The sequence below is a fragment of the Capricornis sumatraensis genome, chromosome 10 (assembly GCF_032405125.1).
Source record: "Capricornis sumatraensis isolate serow.1 chromosome 10, serow.2, whole genome shotgun sequence".
Lineage (NCBI taxonomy): Eukaryota > Metazoa > Chordata > Mammalia > Artiodactyla > Bovidae > Capricornis > Capricornis sumatraensis.
Genome location: NC_091078.1, coordinates 105,323,948 through 105,344,175, shown reverse-complemented (window position 1 = coordinate 105,344,175; position 20,228 = coordinate 105,323,948). Strand labels below are relative to the sequence as shown.

Below are 20,228 nucleotides of genomic sequence, written 5' to 3'. Positions count from 1 at the left end.
TGCTATCAGAGGCAGCTCTGCAGCGGCCGGGCCAGCCTGGCAGAAAATTGAAGCTCAGCCAGAGGGGATCGCAGCAGCAGAGAGCTGGGCACCCAGCCCAGAGCCAGGACAGGAGGGTGGCAGGCTGGCGAAGGAGCGCACGGGCCCGGCGGGCACAGCCCGCGTGTGGGGACCTCCCCGCCGCCGAGTGCCACCCTGAGATCTGGGGAGCCCCTCTTCCTCTGCGTTGTGCAGGAATGACACTCAGACTCAAGGTGCCGACTGCTCTGCGGGTGGCAGGGGTCTCCCTTCCCCACCCTGGTCCCAACGCCCGCTGCTCCCCAGATGCAGGCGCCTGTGTGTGCTGGGGGTCTAGAGACGCCGTTCCATCTTGTTCCCACTCACCGTGCCACAGGGACCTTCCTCATCTGGGCTGCCCGGGGCCCCACTCTCCTCACCACAGCTCTGCGTCCCCCTGGACGCCACAGCTGCCCCAACCGCCTGCCTTTAAGGCAGCATCGCGACTTTGATCTCCTTCAAACCTCAAAGTCACCTGGGGGAGGGTGTGTGTGCACGCAAAATTCATCATCATTTTGAAAAGTGCGTTGTTTTTCGTCACCACACAGCATCACTTACTTCCCGTGGGGCCCCCAAGCCCACAGCCGTCTGGACTCAGAAACCAGCCCGGTTACGCTGGACCCGCCTCCTCACTGGCTGTGACTTGGCCTTATCCAGGCGGGCGCCGGGCACACAAGACTGTTCTCAAGCTGCGTCCTTATTTCCCTTGAGGGCCGAGCACGCCACCACCACCCCGAATCGCGGCCCCGAGTGCCACCAGTGCCGTGATTAGGAGCCATGCAGAGGGACATTCCTTGAAGCAGAGTCTTGGCACTCACCCCGCACTCCGTGCTTCGGGCAGCTTCCCAGCCGCGAGAGTTCGAGTCAGGGGTGTGCTCTGCGTTGTGTGTGTGTGCCTTGGTGTGTCTCTGGGCCTGCGCTCGGAGGCTGGAGCAGGTCCCCGCACACCTGCTGTGGGTACGCATATGGGCTGCGAGCACCTTCTCTCCACCCCGAGTCAGAGCCGCCGCCTCTGCTGGGAGCTGAGAAGACAATCTCCAGGGTCTCCCACGCCTGCGGCTGGCCCTCCCCTGGACTCAGGGCTCGGCGGTCTGCAGGCCTCACCCGGCCCCAGCTGGGCCCGCCCTGGTCAGAAACACAGCCCAGCCGGCCCGGCGACTTGGGGAGAAACCTGGTCACTGCAGGGCCAGGACATCAGGCCCACGTGGGGGGCGGGCAGAAAGGGGTTGTCTGGAGTCCCCGGCTGTCTCGTGGTTCTGACACTGGAAAGCGTGGGCCCAGAGTCTCACTGCTGGGTCAGAACCAGAGCTCCACCACTTTCCTACAGCAGGAGTTTGGCCGGGTCACCAAAACCTCTGAGCCTCAGTTTTCCTGTCTGTGAAACAGGGACAGTGACAGCACCTGCCAAGCTCAGTGCTGAGAGGGTCACAGGGCCCCTGGATGTGCAGGGCCTCGTGGCAGCGCCTAGCACGGGCGGGAGCTACGCACGCGTCCCTTCTGCAGACACCTGAGTGCGTGCGGTCAGCGCTCTTCTCCTCTGGGGGCCAGGAAGGCCAGCGTCTAGCAGAGGAACCGACCTCAGGGAGAGCGGGCTTGTTCCCAGCAGAGGCCCCGGCCAGCGGTGTCCCAGCCTGGACCTGCCGGCTTTCGCCCGCCGCGGCTCACCTGGACAGGCAGAGGGGGTGAGGGGCAGCGTCCACGAGGCACGGAGGAAAGCGTGGCGCCGGGGGTTTAAAAGAAAGAAATTGCACGTCGCTCAGTCGCGTCCGACTCTTTGTGACCACGTGGACTTCTCCGGGCCAGGATACTGGAGTGGGTAGCCTTTCCCTTCTCCAAGGGACCTTCCCAACCCAGGGGTCATCACAGGCAGATTCTTTTCCGGCTGAGCCAGCAGGGAAGCCCGTGTTTAAAGACAACTCTCCATACCGGATGTTCAGGAAAATTCCAACTAAGACACTTTCAAGCAGGTACATGAATCTTAATCTGGGTCAACAGACATAGCTTTTTTCACACCAGTGTATCAGGTGTCGAGCCTGAGAGGGACCTTGTTTCCTGGATGAGGCCTTTGGGGTCTGGATGCTGTCTGTCAGAGGGTGGGGCCGGGGCCACGAGGAGAGCAGGGAGGCTGCTTCCCAGCGCCCTCTGGTGTCCAGTAGGAAGTCCACAGGCCGGGCAGCCAGGCTGGATCGGAGTCCACAGGCTCCAGTGTTATTCAGTAGGCTCAGTCGTGTCCGACTCTTTGCGACCCTGTGGACCGCAGCACACCAGGCCTCCCTGTCCATCACCATCTCCCGGAGCTTGCTTAAGCTCACATCCACTGAGTCGGTGATGCCGTCCAACCTTCTCGCCAGAATAAACGTCCCCACACAATTCCTAACCAATCTGACTAAAGGGCTGCAGAAAGAAATGACTCGGTAAGTGTAAACATTCCCAGCCACACGGCTGGCAGGTGAGCGTTGGGAAGCTCAGAGTTCCGGGGGCCGCAGGCTGGGGTGCCGGCACTGGGGAGGACCATCTCGCAGGTGGGCCTACCACCCAGCCTTCCGGGGAGAAGTCCTGTGTCATGCACCCACTCCGGGGGTCTTGCCTGGAGAACCGCAGGGATGGAGGAGCCCGGTGGGCTGCAGTCCACGGGGTCGCACAGAGTCGGACACGGCTGAGTGCCTGAGCACGCGCTGTGTCATTAGGATCACGCCCCCTTTCACAGCCAGGGTCCCTGCTTCCCTCTGAATAATAAACGTAAGCAACTAGCGCGTGAACAATGGGTGAGGAGAAGCGTTTCCTCCCGGGGCAGCCAGCCCCCACGTGTCTGGCCCTGAAGTAGGTCGCTCGCCATGGGGACAGTCGGCAGAACGTCCACGGGGCCTGCGGCTCCGATGGTGCAATCCTATCCATATGCTTTCCCGACGTGAGTGTTTGCGTGGAGGTGGTCAAGTGGGTATCAAGCAGGAGGAAGGTCCGTCTGCAGGGAACACACAGGATGGCATCCGCGGGGCTGGCGCTGTGCCCACCCTGGCTATCGATGCTCCAGGGACGCAAGTCGTCTCTTCCCTTCTGTGCCTCTGGAACTGAGGCCGGAGGGTTCGGGTCACTCACGGCGGCAGAGTCTGACCTGCGCCGGGCTCCCTGACTTCCCGCCCCTCCGGGCCTCAGAAAGGACTCCCTGCTCGGATGCTCAGTGTCCCAAGCGATGGGTCAGGCAGGTCAGACTATAACAGGCCCTCCGCGACCCCCGGTGGACGCGGGGGCCAGCTGTGACTATTCCGAGATGAATGAGAATTCCCGGAGCGAGGAGCGAGCGTCCTGGATGGGAGTTAAGTCTACTGACATTTATGTATTTGAAATCAGAGACTCAAAAGTTTAATTTTAATAATGCCCACATGCCATCACAGCTATGACGTCATCACCCGCCGGGTCTGGAAAATTTCCCGCTGCACTCATGTTCGCTACTACGAGAATAGCTGTGACCTCGGGGACCCCTTGAGGGGTCTCAGAAGCCCCGAGGGCGCGGAAGGACCCAGTGTGAGATCTCTGGGTCTGTGGCCCGATTGCCCAGACCACTGAGAGAAAGAACAACCCAGACCTCCATCCCCTGGATCTGCCCGGGAGCCCCTCGTGTGCACCGGGGATCAGACCGACGCAGGGCAGGCGTCGGACACCAGTCACTGCAAAACAGAACGGACAAGTAGACGATGCTCCGCCTACACAGCGCAGAGCCGGTCGGGAGGTGGGGCCTGGAACCGGAGCTGAGTGAGGACCGCAGGTGGCAGAAGAGCTGTGTGAACTCGCGGGTTTGAGGCAAAGCCCACGGTCTGCGGACGCACACGCGTGTGCTCTGGTGACAAACGGGAAATTCACGCCAGTGGGCACGTGGTCCCAGGGGCTAGGCAGGGTGAGGAGGGAGGGGACATGGGGGCTCTTGTTGGCTCCCTGATGCTTAATTCCCGAAGTTGTTATTAAAACACCGCCCAGGGGCTGTTATTAAAGCTGCGTTTCCAGCAGCTGCTGAGGGCGGGGCCTCGCCCCTGCAGGCCTGGGAGGAGGCCGCGCCCGCAGCACCCAACGTCCTCCCCCCAGAGGAGATGCCCCCGCCGCCCCCCGTGGCCCATTCTCTTCTGCCCATCGTCGATGTTTTCAGCTTGTTGAGCCTACTTTTTTTTCCCCCTTCCTCTTGGTGCCCAATAGTGGAATTTTAGTTTCCAGCCTTGGAAACTCTTAAGGCTTTTTTAGTGCTGATAAGAAGGAATCTCTGAGAGATAAGGAAAGCCACATCCCGCGCCCTCCCAGCTGCGAGCACACAGCTGCTCCTTGGAAGCTGAAAGCTGGTCCTGATGGGAGAGTAACGGGGACCATTCCCTGGGCGCCCCGAAGTCCTGCCAGTGCGGGGACTGGCAGGAGGAAGTCTGATCCTGCTTCCCCCCAAAACCCATGTTGCCCCCAGTCCTCAAGGGCCGCCCGGCAGGCAGAGTGAGGACTGTCCTCCAGGGGCACGGGCAGCGCCCGGCCCCGCCAACCCTCCATGCCGCCACCTTCCACTCTGTTCCTTTTTATTAGAAAACAGATCAGGAAAACAGACACACTTCAGCCCACCCGTTGGCGCGGGCTCTGGGGCAGGGGTGGGCGGTGAGGAGGCCAGTCCAGTCCCGGGGCCCAGGCTGCAGGGAGGCGGCAGCCGGCCGGCCCTGGGACACACGGTCGGGGCCGCGTCCCCGAGTGGGGCAGGGGCGGCTGGGAGGGGGAGTGGCCCCGGCTGAACAGAGGTGGGGACGGAGGGTGGGCAGGGCCCTCGTCTGCTCTGCTGGGACTCTCTGCCCCCGGCCCCCCGCGGCCAGTTCCCTGCGGTCCGGCCCCCAGGGCGGCTGCACCAGGCGTTGATGGCCTTCCAGCGCTCACTGTTCCCTGTGGTCCGGCCCCCCGGGGGGCTGCGTCAGGCGTTGATGGCCTTCCAGCGCTCACTGTCCAAGCTGTTGATACTGCCAGTGTGGCACGGCAAGGAGGCCACATCATCCAGGTAGGCCACCCCGGCCGAGTCAAACTGCGTGCTGGCCGCCCCGGCCGCCTCCAGGCCCTCCCGCCGGGCCACCGCGTAGGGCTGGGGCAGGTGCATGTCCGGCTCCTCGGTCTCATCCACTTGGCATTTGTAGGAGAAGAGAATCTTGGGCTCCGAGCTGGTGGGGAAGAAAGTCAGGGGGCCTCCGTGAGTCCAGAAGGCCCTCTTTTGCTGGGGCTGGGCCCCTAACACCCAACCCTCGAGGCACCCTTCCTTGTTTGCCCTCTGAGGTCCACTGGGACACGTGTGAGCCCCCCAGCTCCAGGCGAGTGAACCCGGGGAGCACCTGCCTTCTCATGTCAAGTGGGTGGACGGAGTCCATCCTGGGGAACGGTGGGCCTTAACCTGCAGGTGTGCGTAGCACCGGGCGCCCACCGCTCTGACCCCCGCCCGCCCCGCTCGCCACCACCCACTGGGCACACACGTGTGCGCGCACGCGTGGGCGTGCTCTCACATGCACGCTCGGCCTCCTCCGCTCCTGGAAGCCTGGGCGCCTGAGCCCCAGGCCGGAGGACGGGAGGCTGGACGGTGGGGGGTGGAGGCGGGGTTGCGCGCAGACAAGCGACCCCGCCCACAGCCTCCGACTCAAAGTCCCACCCCGCACCCCTCCGTGAGCGGCTCACCCGAAGAAGCCGCGAAGGAAGGCCACGTAGATGAGGGGCGCGAAGAAGCTGAAGTAGAGAAAGGTGGTGGCGTCCACGCAGCTGGGGGCAGGCGCGAGTCAGGGCTGCGGCGGGGGGCCTGCGCCCCTCCCCCGGCCCCCCGCCCCCCGCCCCCGGCACATACCAGAGCCCCTCGATGATGTCTGCGCACAGCAGCGCGCTCCCCAGCCCTTGCACCAGGTTGAGCAGCGCCAGGATGCCCGCGTACACGTAGAAGCTCCTCCGCGCTGCAGGGCGGGCGCGTGAGGCCCTGCCAGGGGCCAGGGCCCGCCCGGGGCACCCACAACCACACCCCCGACCCCCCAACCACTGCCACCCCCACCCACCCCCCACTCCCCAACACCCTTACCCCCAACCCAAACCCCCCAACCACCCCACAAACGCCAACCAACCCTCAACCCCTCCCCACCCCATCACCCCCCACCCCCAACCACCCCGCAACCCTCCAACCCCCATCACCCCCAACCACCCCCGCCCCGCGCCCGGCCCCACCCCGGGCACTCACACGGCAGGGAGATGCGCTCCTTCAGCGGGGTCTTGGGGAGCACGACCACCAGGGAGTACACCTGTGGAGGCAGCGGGGCTGACGGGGCGCCCAGCCCCTCGGCAGTGCGCCCAGGCCCCGTGGGCAGCCCCGGCCCCCCGTCGGCTCACCAGGAAGAAGAAACAGGAGCTGACGACCCAGAACTGGCGGCCCCCGTGCCCGTAGATGTTGAAATCCTCGGCCGACAGGTGGGCGTCGGGGTACAGGATCTCCAGCGTGCCCTGCGGCGGTGCGGGGGCAGGCCTCAGGGGCTCCCGCAGCCCGCCCCACTAAGGCCCTCTGTCCCCCGCTCCAGCCTCCTCTCCGCCACAGCCCGCCCCCAGGCGGGGGTCCCCCGCTAGCAGAGGGCCCTCTGGAGGCCGGCCCTTGGGGGGACCCGCAGAGCTGCCGGCTGCTTGCTGAACAGCAGGTCCAGCCTGGTGGATGAGGAGCCGAGGCGCCCAGCGCGCGGCTTGCAGGCGCTTCCTTCGCGGCATGGAATGTTTGAGCCCCTGCACTTGACGTCCTGACGCCCCCCGCCCAGGACCAGAGGCAGTGCACACCCAGGCCCCCGCTGCCTGCCCCCTGCCCCTCACCTGCGTGACGGAGTAGGCCAGCGACAGCACCGTGGTGATGGCCAGCACCCGCCTGATGCTGGACTTGCTCTCCAGGTGCCCTGGAACAAACGTCCCGGTCAGGGGGCGGGGCCCGCCCCGGGGGCGGGGCCGGGGCGGGGCCAGTGCCGGGGGCGGGGCGGGGTGGGCGCAGGCCGCAGGGGCACACACACCGAAGGCCAGGCCCAGGATGACCACGCTCAGCTCGATGGCCAGCAGGAAGAAGCGCGTCATCTCCCACAGGATCTGGACACAGCGGGGCAGAGCGTCAGCCCTGGGGCCGGCGCCCCTCCCGGCGCCCAGCGCCCCCACCGGCAGGCCCAGGCCCACCTTGTCAGCCACCGTCGCGGCGTCTGATGTGCTGACCGTCATGGACACCACCGCCCGGGCAATGCCCACCAGCGCCACCACGAACACCTGCGGAGGCAGAGAGGACCCAGGGTTGGGGGAGGTCGCACCAGGGGACGACTTCTCCCAGAATCGCTTCTGTGGGCACAAGACTGTACCATCCGACCCCTGAGCCTGGAAGACCGTGTCCAGCCTCGGGAGGCTGACACCACTTGGGGCCACATGCCCGCCGCGTGCCAGGCAGCCAGGGGCGGGAGCTCTATGTGCTCCCACTGGGGGCATGCTCACAGCACCGTGAGCTGAAAAGATCCACAGCGCATCTGGTGGACGGGCACTGAGGTCTAGAGGGGCCGTGCCACTGGCTCCAGGTCTCTTGGCACAGCCAGAGGTCAGAACACGCTGGGCATCCCCCACCTGGCACCCACTCCCCTTTCCCTCAAGCCATACTTCCCCAGTTTGCTCCCTGGGGCCACTACCCTCCTCGGTCCATGCAGTCTCGCTGAGCTGACCCCTCCCTTCCAGCTCCAGAGTGTCTCTTTCCCTGCGAGTCAGGGATGAACGGGTCCCAGGTGGGCCACTCAGAGGTAACGCCAGGTCTGCAGTGTGCAACCACCGAGTGATGCCCTTCCGCTGCAGCTGGCAGGGGGTCAGCTCAGGGAGGTCAGCACACAGCTGCTCTTGGATGCTTTTGATACCATGCGGGGAGAACGCATGTGAAGGTAAGGCCAGCGGCAAGTGGACGTGCAAAGAGAGGGTCTTGACAGCGTCGGGTAACCCCTGGATGCAGCCACACCTGAAGCTAGTTACTCTTTACAAAGACAGCTAATAATTCCCTGTTTTGCTTAAGCCAGGTGGAACTGGGTTTTCTGTCACCGATTGGAATGCACTCACTAGGATATAAAAAGTGATAAAGATGGGGCTGGAGGTGACTCGAATCTTGGCCCGAGCAAATGGAAGCTTCCAGAGCAGGAAGATGAAAAACAGCACGTTGGGGATGAGCAGCAGGAGGTCCCAGTACCGGACCCTGGAAGACGGGCACAGCAGGCGGCTCAGCGGTGGGGCTGTCTGCACCCCAGCATGCCTGCCTCCCCCACACACACACAGACACAGGGCTGTGCCTCACACACACAGCACACACAAACACACAGGGCTGTGCCTGCCTCTCACACACACACACACACACACAAATACACAGGGCTGTGCCTGCCTCACACACACACACACACACACAAATACACAGGGCTGTGCCTGCCTCACACACAGCACACACACAAATACACAGGGCTGTGCCTGCCTCCCACACACACACACATACACACAAATACACAGGGCTGTGCCTGCCCCCCCCCACACACGCATGCACGCACACACCCACAGGGAACCCCTCTCACGGGCAGGGCCGTGCCCCTCACCGCGAGGTGCCAATGTCCTCGTAGAGCAGCAGCAGGCAGCGGTGCGGCACGCTGATGTTGGGCGCCAGAGGCGGGGGCGAACTGGCCTCCATGTCCCAGGTGTCCATCCTGCCAGCAGCCAGCCCTGTGGGGGGAGGGGAGTCAGCGCGTGAGCAGCACCAGGGTCTTGGGGTCCCCAACCCAGCAGGCAGGAGGGGGTGTCTGCAGGGAGCGCGGGGCCCGGCAGCAGGACGTGACAGGTGCCAGCATTGAAAACGATGACTGAACAGGCCGCACTCCTGACCCGGCGCCCCCGCCCCCGGCAGTCCGCGACAGCCTGGGGCGCGAGCAGCCCAAGTGCCACCATCAGCAGAACGCCCGCTCAGCAGGGTGTCTGTGCCAACGCTAGAACGCTGCCCACAAACAGGAGCAAGTCCCTGTCCTGGCCTGGCAGGCACCATGCTGAGTGGAGGCTGGGGAGGGGCGCCCGGTGGAGGGCGGGAGGCCCGTGGCAGGGTCAGTGCGCGGGTGTGCTGGCTGTGAACACGCGCCTGTGAGTGGGGTGCCTTTGTGGGTGGGTTACGGCTTCAGCAGGTAGGCTTCAACAATGAGGAAGGTGAATCGTTTATGCGCTGAGTGCCCAGGTCGGCCACGAGCAGCCCAGGATGCTCCCTGCGGGGGGCCGGCGCCCACTGTGCGGGCCAGGGTGGGGGTGCAGGGGCAGCCCTGCGCTTGGGGAAGACTCTGGGGTGGGCGAGCCTGGACCGGGGGCTCAGAACCCCCCGTCCTTCCCTCCCACACAGGCCACCAGCGGCTCTGGGGTCAGTCCCCCTCGGCAGCCTGATGAGGAGGCCAGGAGGTGTTAAAGGGGATGAAAGGTGCTAAAGCACCCGTGCTTACAAACCAAACCTCTAGAGGCACGTGCTGAGAAGAAAGCAGGAGGGGAACAAACTAAAATGCCGGGAAACGCAGCAAAGAGTGCCGGGGTGCCCAGGGTCCACGCTGCTTCACAGCAGAGCCATGGGTCCTAGCTGGCACGAGGCTTCCCAGAAGCAGGGCCACTTTCCCAGCTCCCCTCCATGCTGGCTGTGGCTGCGTGACTGAGTTGCGTCCAGCTGGCTGTGGGCAGCAAGGTGTGCCAATTTTCAGGGCAGCCCTCCTCCTTTCCCACTGCCTGGAATTGTGGGTGTGGTGGTGGGAGCAGCAGCAGCCACTCTGGACCACGAGGCACAAGTCATGGAACCCAGGGCAACAGTGTGTCTGGGTCTCGGACAAGCGGGTCGGCCGGCAGAGACTGCCGTGCAGCAGGCAGCAGAGCCCATCCACCTTGCCATCTCAGCCTTGGTCAGCCGGCACAGACTGCCGTGCAGCAGGCGGCAGAGCCCGTCTACCTCATCATCTCAGCCTTGGTCAGCCGGCACAGACTGCTGTGCAGCAGGCGGCAGAGCCCGTCCACCTCGTCATCTCAGCCCTGCTCAGTAGCTGAGCCGGAATGCAGAGGAGCGCTGCCACAGGCGGGGTTGTCAGACAGAACGGTATTTGGACTGAGACCTAAGTAACTGGAAGTAGCTGGACGGGGGTAATCTGGGCAGAGCACATCCCGGGGAGGGGGCGGTGGAGGCAACGGCAGAGGCAGCGGTCTTGGCCCGTTCAAAGGGCACAGGGCATGCTGCCGCCAGAAGAGAGAGGAGACGGGGGCACAGAGCACGCTGCCGCCGGAAGAGAGAGGAGACAGGGCGGCCCGGCCAGCCAGTCTCCCTCTAAGCACAACGGTAGGGGGAGGGAGACGGTGGAGGTGGCACCAAAGCAGGGGATGGGGGCAGGGAGACGGAGCGCTCGGCCTGCTGGGGGCGGCAGGGGTGGAGTGGTGGGACCTGGGACCCCTTTGGGAGGGTCGGCCAGCAGGACCCACAGATGGACCCATGTAGTGGTGAGGGCAGAGGGCACGGGAAGCTCATTCCAGGCTCCGACCTGAGCCTCAGGGCGCCTGCTGCGGCCTGGCCAACTGCAGACGGTGTCTTCGCAATGCTAAGGTGAGGGGGTGTCCCTGGGATTGCTAAGGTGAGGACGCTGTCCCCACGATCGCTCAGCAGGTGCTCCATCATTGCAGGACGTCCTTGATGCCCTGTGCTCATAACAAAGCCCCTCACCAGCACCAGAAGCTGGAGCCGCTGACCGTAAGCCAGTGGTTTCCAGCGGGGGTGGCGTGGTCAGTGCGGGCCCCTCAGCGGGGTGGTTTCAGGGCTGCCTCGTGTCCTGCAGGGACCCCCGCACAGCCGAGAGGAGCCCGTGGGTGGACGGCGGCCACACAGAGTGGGAGCGCGGCTGGAGGACTTCTCCAGGCTTTGCGTGGCCGGCACCCCCTTTCCCTGGGGGAAACCTCAGGACCCCCATCTCCATGCACAGGTGTTGGCACGACTCACAACACCCCCTCCGCACCCCCAGGGAGCGTTCACACCGCAGTCCACGTGGAACGAGAGCCGACGGAGGAACAAGAGGAGAGACGCGGACAGCACCGGGCAGGAGCCCCTGGACCCAGCCCCGCCCGGAGCCAGGGCCCCAGCCCCACCGCTGGGGAGGAGCCTGCATTCCGGGACCTTAACAAATGCCCAGCTCGACCTGCTGGCTCTGCCAGGTGCTGCCTTTGTGACCTTGGGCCAGTCCCTTCCCTCTCTCAGTGTCACGGGACCGTAGCATCCCCACCAGCAAGGCTGCTGGAAGGATCAGGCAAGAGCAGAGAAGGGAGTCTGCACAGGACCACACACACAAGGTGACTGCCGCTCTCTCCCCAGAGCGGGAGCTGGGGGTGTGGGTCCAAGCCCCACTCGCTCCGGAGTCTGGGCTGGGGAAGGTGGGTGCCCGCCGTGCCTATCTCCCCCGCACCGGCCCCGCTCGCCCTGTAAGAGCTGGGGAAGAGAAGAGCCCTGCAGCCCAGCCCACCTCCAGGGCCCGGGGCCCCTCCCAGGGGGGTGTCCCAGGGCTCGGTGTCTCCCCTGCAGACACAGGGCCCCCCGGGCCTGATCCAGGGTGGGGTGCTGGTAACAAGTGAACTTGGGGCGGGCAGGGGTGGGGATCACACGACTCACAGCAGGTTGCCACAGTGTCAGAGCTCACAAAATGAATGAAGCTGGGACTCAAGCAACAGGACAGGCGCACCCCTCCCTTCTGGTGGGTGCTCCGGGCCCATACTTTCTGCGTGCTGACCCGTGGGGCCACCACTCCGGCCTCCAGGAGCAGGCAGCCAGCCGCTGTCCCATTACAGACAGAAGGAGGCTGAGGGGGACCATCGGAGGCCCCCCCATTCCCCTCCCCCACCACAGGTGAGCTCCAGGCCGTGCCAGAGCGAGGGGTCTGGAGGAGAGAGGAGCCAGGAGGGCAGGCTGGCGAAGGGCACGGAGAGAGGGAGACTTCCTGGGACGCTGAGTGCCCTGGGCAGCCCCGTGCCGCTCAGTACCAGGGACGCTGGGACAGACTGTCTCTTCCACCTCGGGAGGACGCTCCTGACCTCACTGCCATTCCAGAGACCTCCTCCCACCCTCTCGCCCTCCCTCTGTCTGCGGCCAGCCTGTGGGCATCATGCCAGTGGTGTGGGCCCTGCGTGCTGGACCTGGGCCAGAAGGGCCCTACCTCTCTTAGCCTCAGCCTCTCTGAGTTTCTGGGTCCCCCGGTCTGTGCAGAGGTCCTGGATGGGAGCCCTGCAGAAACAGAAAACCCTGAGCAGGTGAGCTGCTGCGGAAACACCACTCAGGGCAGCCGGCCCCAGCTGCTCACGGAGATTTCAATCCTGGACCGAACGTTTCACAGCCATTATCCTCCAGCCTTGGGGAAGGGGGTGGACCCTACCAGGAGTCCCCAGGAGGGAAGACAGCCCTGTGCCTTCTGGCCCGACCTCTGCAGATTCCCTTCGACTTGGCCGGCTGCGTGCTCTCCCAGCCCGCAACCAGATCGCACCCTTTGGGCCAGCTCCCCTAAGGAGCCCTCCCTGACCACCCCTTCCATCCGAAATGGCCCTCAGCTGTGTGTCTAGGTGTCTGTGGGACGTCCAGCCCGGGCGGGTCATGACCCAGTTCTCGGGGGAGCAGCCAATGTGGTGAGCTGGACAGATGAACTTCCAGCAGCAGAGAGAGGGTGGCCCAGCCCTCCTGGACAGTGGGAGGACCGTCCGGGAGGCCCCACGGCCCCGTCCCCACCAAACAGCGAGGACAGGTCACTTCCCGCTGCCCCTGCCAGGAGACACCCCCCACCCCCACCCTCTCGGACGCGGGAGCCGGAGGTGACCATTCGCAGACACGGCTTGGCGCACAGCCTGGGGTGCAGGGTCCGGGAGCTCGGTCTCCCCGGGGACCCTGGGCCTGCCTCTGGGCGGGAGGCCCGCTCCCGGCGGCAGGAGGCGGGACAGGGACGTTCGGGATCGGCTCGCGCAGCTGGGGCAGAGCAGGGACTTCCCCTTACCTGGGGCCCCGGCCGCCCATCCGCCGCCGGGCGCGGACCCCGCCAAAGGCCGCGGGCCTGGGCCTCCGGCGCTCGGGCCGGGAAAGTGGCGCGGGGAGCGTGGCGCGGGAGGCCGGCTTCGGGAGACCGGGCGGGAGACGCGAGCAGGACACGCGATCCGCTTGACCCCGCGCGGCCCTCCCGGCAGCGGCGACCCGGAAGGGAGGCGCGTCCTCTGCGTTCCGCCAAAACTGCAAAAACAGCCACCGTCCCTGCCCGCGGCGGCGCGGGGACCCGCCCCCAGCCGGCAGCAACCAATAGAAACGGAGTTACGCCAGAACGGGGGCGGGGCGAGTGCAGAGGACGGAGCCAATCGGGTCTCCGGGAGGCGGGGCGGCCCGCCGGCCTCTTAAAGAGCCAGCGCGCGGTCCTCTCAGCTGCCAAGGGTTGCGGCCGCAGTCCTTTGCGACCTACCGGTCCACGCCCGCCTCCCGCAGCGCCCCCTCCACCAGCGTCCGGGGAGGCGCTCCGCCGCCTCCGGCCCGGTGACCTCTGGGCCCCAGGGACTAGCCCCCACCCGGGCCCGCCGCGGCCCCTTCGCGCCTGCCCACGCACCCTCCGCCTCCAGGCCGCCGTGCAGGCGAGCTGTCATCCGTCCCTTTTCGCAGAGCAGACCCCGGGGCGGAGGCGTTAAGCGCTTCCCCCGAAGTCACAGGACCAAGAAGTGACAGGACCCAGGCCTGGGGCTTGGCCTGCTTTCCCTCACCGCTGACCTCCAGGAAGCCCTCCCACGTGGCCTGCTCTTCCCCTCCTGCGTCTGTGCGGGGTTTACTCCTCTGCCCGCCACCACGAGGCTCCGCCTGGCCGGGCCCCTCCTGTCTCCTCATCCTCATCCCTCCCACCCGCTTCTCGCTGGGTTCCCCGTTTCTCTTCCTTGACTACACCAAGCTTCCTCACCTGTGGGTCTGTCACTTAACACACACTTCCACTTGACACCCTAGCCAAAGTGGCTGTTCAGTCTCTGTAACACAAAGCCTTTTCGTTTTGTTCTCAGTTGCTACCAAAACTGGATTCTTTTTTCTGGGGGTGTTGACTTCATGGGAAATAGATGGGGAAACCGTGGAAACAGTGTCAGACTTTATTTGGGGGAATCCAAAATCACTGCAGACGGTGACTGCAGCCATGAAATTAAAAGATGCTTACTCCTTGGAAGGAACGTTATGGCCAACCTAGATAGCATATTCAAAAGCACAGACATTACTTTGCCAACAAAGGTCCATCTAGTCAAGGCTATGGTTTTCCCAGTGGTCATGTATGGATGTGAGAGTTAGACTGTGAAGAAAGCTGAGCGCCGAAGAATTGATGCTTTTGAACTGTGGTGTTGGAGAAGACTCTTGAGAGTCCCCTGGACTGCAAGGAGATCCAACCAATCCATCCTAAAGGAGATCAGTCCCGGGTGTTCATTGGGAGGACTGATGCTGAAGCTGAAACTCCAGTATTTTGGCCACCTCATGCGAAGAGTTACCTCATTGGAAAAGACTCTGATGGAGAGAGGGATTGAGGGCAGGAGGAGAAGGGAACGACAGAGGATGAGACGGCTGGATGGCATCACGGACTCGATGGACATGAGTTTGAGTGAACCCTGGGAGTTGGTGATGGACAGGGAGGCCTGGCGTGCTGTGATTCATGGGGTCACAAAGAGTCGGACACGACTGAGCAACTGAACTGAACTGAACTGAGTTGAAAGACACAACCAAGGTAAAGAGCAGGACAAGGAAGGATTTATTATCTGCAGCAAGTAAGGAGAACATCTGGGATCTTTCCCAAATTAATGCAAGTGCAAGCCCCTGAATGGGGTCTGACTCTTTGCAACCCCATCGGCTATACAGCGCATGGAGTTCTCCAGGCCAGAATACTGGGGTGGGTTCAGTTCAGTCACTCGGTCGAGTCTGACTCTGTGACTGTGGCAAGCCAGACCTCCCTGTCCATCACCAACTCCCGGAGTTTACTCAAACTCATGTCCATCGCGTCAGTGATGCCATCCAACCATCTCATACTCTGTCGTCCCCTCTCCTCCCACCTTCAATCTTTCCCAGCATCGGGGTCTTTTCCAGTGAGTCAGTTCTTTGCATCAGGTGGCCAAAGTATTGGAGTTTCAGCATCAGTCCTTCCAGTGAATGTTCGGGACTGATTTCCTTTAGGATAGACTGGCTGGATCTGTGGCTGAGTTATCCAAATTTTCTGGCAGCACTTTTACAGCATTATCTTTTAGGATTTGAAACAGCTCAACTGGAATTCCATCACCTCCACTAGCTTTGTTCATAGTGATGCTCCCTAAGGCCCACTTGGACTTCGAATTCCAGGATGTCTGGCTCTAGGTACGTGATCATACCATTATGGTTATCTGGGTCGTGAAGATCTTTTTTGTATAGTTCTTCTGTGTATTCTTGCCACCTTTTCTTAATATCTTCTGCTTCCGTTAGGTCCCTACCATTTCTGTCCTTTATTGAGCCCATTTTTGCATGAAATGTTCCCTTGGTGTCTCTAATTTTCTTGAGATCTCTAGTCTTCCTCATTCAATTGTTTTCCTCTATTTCTTTAAATGATCACTGAAGAAGACTTTCTTATCTCTCCTTGGATAGTCCAAAGAATATATCCAAAGATATATATAATCTTTGGAACTCTGCATTCAAATAGGTGTATCTTTCCTTTTCTCCTTTGCCTTCTGCTTCTCTTCTTTTCATAGCTGTTTGTAAGACCTCCTCAGACAACCATTTTGCCTTCTTGCACTTCTTTTTCTTCAGGATGCTCTTGATCACTGCCTCCTGGACAATGTCACGAGCCTCCATCCATAGTTCTTCAGGCACTCTATCAGATCTAATCCCTTGAATCTATTTGTCACTTCCACTGTATAATCGTAAGGGATTTGATTTCGGTCATACCTGAATGGCCTAGTGGTTTTCCCTACTTTCTTCAATTCAAGTCTGAATTTGGCAATAAGGAGGTCATGACGTGAGCCACAGTCAGCTCCCGGTCTTGTTTTTGCTGACTGTATAGAGCTTCTCCATCTTTGGCTGCAAAGAATATAATCAATCTGATTTTGGTGTTGACCATCTGGTGATGTCCATGTGTAGCGTCTTCTCTTGTGTTATTGGAAGAGGGTGTTTGCTATGACCAGTGCGTTCTCTTGGCAAAACTCTATTAGCCTTTTCCCTGCTTCATTTTGGACGCCAAAGCCAAATTTGCCTGTTACTCCAGGTATCTCTTGACTTCCTACTTTTGCATTCCAGTCCCCTATGGTGAAAAGGTCATCGTTTTTGGGTATTAGTTCTAGAAGGTCTTGTAGGTCTTCACAGAACTGTTTAACTTAAGCTTCTTCAGCACTACTGGTTGGGACATAGGTTTGGATTACCATGATATTGAATGTTTTCCCTTGGGAACAAACAGAGATCATTCTGTCATTTATGAGAGTGCACCCAAGTACTGCATTTCGGACTCTTTTGCTGACTATGAGGGCTACTCCATTTCTTCTAAGGGCTTCTTGCCAACAGTAGTAGAGATGATGGTTGTCTGAGTTAAATTCACCCTTTCCAGCCTATCCCTTCTCCAGTGGATCTTCCTGACCCAGGAATTGAACCGTGGTCTCCAGCATTGCAGGCGGATTCTTTACCAACTGAGCTATCAGGGAAGCCCTATTTTAAGGGAAGGGTACATGCATATTTGTGAAGGGTCTTGGGCTATCCAAGCTTTAGTTAATTGAGGTCATATGGGTCAGAGACCATCCCTCAGGTTCCAGTTGGCCTGGTGATTGAGTCATCAGGCTTGTCTTTACCACTGAAACAAAACAGGGCATATTTAGAACTGATGTCTTGTCCAGCATTGTTACTTCCGTTGCCTGATGACAGCTCGTCTCTGCATCCTTGTGTCCCCTTAACATCATTAATTACTGAGACCTGGTCCAGGGCAAGGACGGTGGCCAGTCTTAGATCCCCAATGACTTAGACCAAAACGGCTTCTCTCATGTCACGAAAGCCACACCCAGGTCTCATTCTGGGCCTGCCCTATCTGCGTGCCTGCGTGCAAGTAGGCTGTCGCTCAGTTGTGTCCGACTCCTTGTGACCCTGTGGACTGCAGTCTGCCTGGATGCTGTGTCCATGGGGTTTTCCCAACAGGAATATTGGAGCGGGTTGCCATTTTCTTCTCCAGGAGATCTTCCTGACCCAGGCATCAAACCCACGACCTCTGCACTGGCAGGTGGAATCTTTACCACTCAGCCACCTGAGAAGCCCTTACCTGCTTACTCCAGCACAGTCTCTCTAACAGGGTCGTGTTCTTTTAGTCACTTCCTGGTTCAGCATCAGCCTCCCCTAAGTAGAATGTCCGTGTTGCGGTGATAGAGCCGTGCTTATCACATTCCCTGAGTGTCCGGAGCCTGACTCAGGGCCTGGTGCACGTCGTAAGCACCCACTTATCACAGTAACGCCAAGATACACACCCGTGACACCACACTTTTTCCACATCTGGGCTGGAATGAGATCAGGCCCCGGTCTTTGCCTAGCTCCTGTTCGAAACGAGGGGAAGGTGAGGAGGCCAGCAGCTTGTGACCATCTGGGACCATCTGGGACTCAGTTTATCTGCCCTTCCCAGCCTGGACCCCAGTCAAAGTGCCGTTTCTGCAGCAGCCCCTAGAAGCAGCGCTCCAGGAGGCGCCTGTGTCCCTGAATGGGCAGCTCCAAGAGTTTCTGCCCCGGGGGTTACCTGCATCACCCCCGCTCACCTGTAAGTGCCAACACAAGTCCCTGGCCACTTCTGACCTCCAGGGGCAGGAAGGGTCTGACCCCCGTGCCAGGAAGGAGGGGAGGTGGGGTACACTGACCTGCCCTCCACCCTTGTTGTCTGAGATGGGACAGTTGCGGGGTGGAGGTCGGGGATGGGTTTTGTGCTCTGAGCTGTGAGGCCCCTGGAGGTTTCTGTGGGATCTCATTTGTGGAGTAATTAGGGCGCTTTCCTCGCCCCCTCCCTTCGGGGCAGAGGCACGCCTGCTCAGTGCCGCGCCCCCCTGCACAGAGGACAGAGCAGGGCAGCGGCGAGCCTCCATGAATGGGGCTTAATAAACACAGATCTGACCCCCAGCTGTCTCGCTTGCCCTACATCAGGCTTGCAGGGGGGTGAGCCTCTCAAGGCATGGCCCACAGGGGCAGCTCCTGCAGAACTGGGCTCCCTGAGCACAATGGACACGGTTGGTTCTGCTCAGCAGAGGGACCACGCAGCAGAGGCTCCCGGCCAAGCCTGGCCCAGTCCCAGACCCACAGACACTGAGTTGATAACACGCTGACTGCTGTGAGCTGTTGGATTCCTTACCTGGCTTCCCCTCGAGTTCCCCGGCTCAGAGGAGTGCTGCCCCCCACCTCGTCTCCTGAGCCAGACTTCCGCTGCATGGTGAAAGTGACGGTGTCAGCTGCTCAGTCACAGCCCACCAGGCTCCTCTGTTCATGAAACTCCCCAGGCAAGAATACTGGAGTGGGTAACCATGCTCTCCTTCACGGGATGTTCCAACTCCACCCTGGTCCTTCCTTTTGCTATCCTCCACTGACTCCACGGACATGAGTCTGAGTAAACTCCGGGAGTTGGTGATGGACAGGGAGGCCTGGCGTGCTACGGTCCATGGGGTCGTGAAGAGTTGGACGTGACTGAGCGACTGAACTGAGATGAACTGAACGGATCCTCAAGACCAATAAACTCTACCTCCTGAAGGCCTCTTGGATATCTGCACTTCCAGGGATCACTCCTGCCCCTACCAGGGTCCCGTCCTGAGATGCTTGCTCACCACACAAGAGAGCAGGGCTCCAGCCCCGCCCTGCTCCCCTGCCCTCATCCAGGCTGCCTCTGCCTAGAGGCAGAATGGCCGCATATTCATCCCTCTATGTCCTCGGGCGTTGGTTTCCGGCTACCCACAGACAACAAACTTCAAGCGTGCTCAGTTACTCATATAAAATGGCGCGGTACCTGTACATCTCGCCTGCATATAACCAGCCTACACCCTTCTGTTCACTGTAGCCTCAAGATTATTCACTATACCTTGCTGTTTCTGTTCAGTCCCTCAGTCGTGTCCGACTCTTTGCAGCCCCATGGACTGCAGCAGGCCAGGCCTCCCTGTCCTTCGTCATGTCCTGGAGTTTGCTCAAACTCATGTCCATTGAGTCAGGGATGCCGTCCAATCGTCTCATCCTCTGTCGTCCCCTTCTCCTTCTGCCTTCTGTCTTTCCCAGCATCAGGGTCTTTTCTAATGAGTTTGCTCTTTGCATCAGATGGCCAAAGTGTTGGGGCTTCAGCTTCAGCATCAGTGCTTCCAATGAATATTCAGGACTGATTTCCTTTAGGACGGACTGGTTGGATCTCCTTGCAGTCCAAGGAACTCTCAAGAGCTTCTCCAACAACACAGTGCAAAAGCATCAATTCTATAGCGCTCAGCTTTCTTTGTGGTCCAATTCTCACATCCATACATGATTATTGGAAAAACCATAGCTTTGACTAGACAAACCTTTATCAGCAAAGTAATGTCTTTTTAATATGCTGTCTATATTCGTCATAGCTTTTCTTCCAAGGAGCAATCGTCGTTTAATTTCATGGCTGCAGTTACCATCTGCAGTGATTTTGGAGCCCCCCAAAATAAAGTCTGTCACTGTTTCCATTGTTTCCCTGTCTATTTGCCATGCAGTGATGGGATCGGATGCCATGATCTTTGTCTTTTGAATGTTGAGTTTTAACCAGCTTTTTCACTCTGTTTCACTGTCATCAAGAGGCTCTGTCCATGGGGTTGTAAAGAGCTGGACACGACTGAGCGACTGAACTGAACTGAGCAATATCTAATACAATGCAAATTATATGCAAATAGGTATAAATACACTGTAAAAACCATATAAACAGTTGAGTGGCATACATCAAAACCAAGCTGATTTTTGGAATTGTCTTTTTTTTTTTTCCCTAACCACTCAGTTGGTTGAGTCCGCAGATTCGGAACTGACTGTAACTTTTTAACTTGCCTCCATCCTCCTGCATCCCTGGCAGCCTAAAGGGTTCTCCTAAAACCCAGGGGGCTGTCGACTGTCCGCAGGGAGCTCCAGTTCTCTAGAAAGATTTGGTTGCCTTTCG

The 20,228-nt window shown here is 60.5% G+C and overlaps 1 protein-coding gene across 3 annotated transcripts; it reads right to left on the bottom strand.

Moving 5' to 3' along the window:
• Nucleotides 1–4,645: 4,645 nt before the first annotated feature.
• TPRA1 (transmembrane protein adipocyte associated 1) lies at nt 4,646–13,125 on the bottom strand. 3 transcript variants are annotated; one of them, XM_068982292.1, is made up of 11 exons: nt 13,098–13,125; nt 8,667–8,790; nt 8,146–8,278; nt 7,237–7,323; nt 7,080–7,152; nt 6,889–6,968; nt 6,424–6,534; nt 6,275–6,335; nt 5,894–5,996; nt 5,731–5,811; nt 4,646–5,225 (listed from the first exon to the last, which is right to left on the bottom strand). In XM_068982292.1, exons 2-11 carry the CDS (start codon nt 8,771–8,773, stop codon nt 4,985–4,987), a joined length of 1,077 nt encoding a protein of 358 aa, XP_068838393.1. In that variant the 5' UTR covers nt 8,774–8,790; nt 13,098–13,125; the 3' UTR covers nt 4,646–4,984. The 3 variants fall into 3 exon arrangements, with proteins under 3 accessions (XP_068838393.1, XP_068838395.1, XP_068838394.1); XM_068982294.1 differs by having other exon boundaries at nt 5,731–5,778; XM_068982293.1 differs by lacking the exon at nt 13,098–13,125 and adding an exon at nt 12,273–12,337.
• Between the last annotated feature and the right edge of the window lie 7,103 nt (nt 13,126–20,228).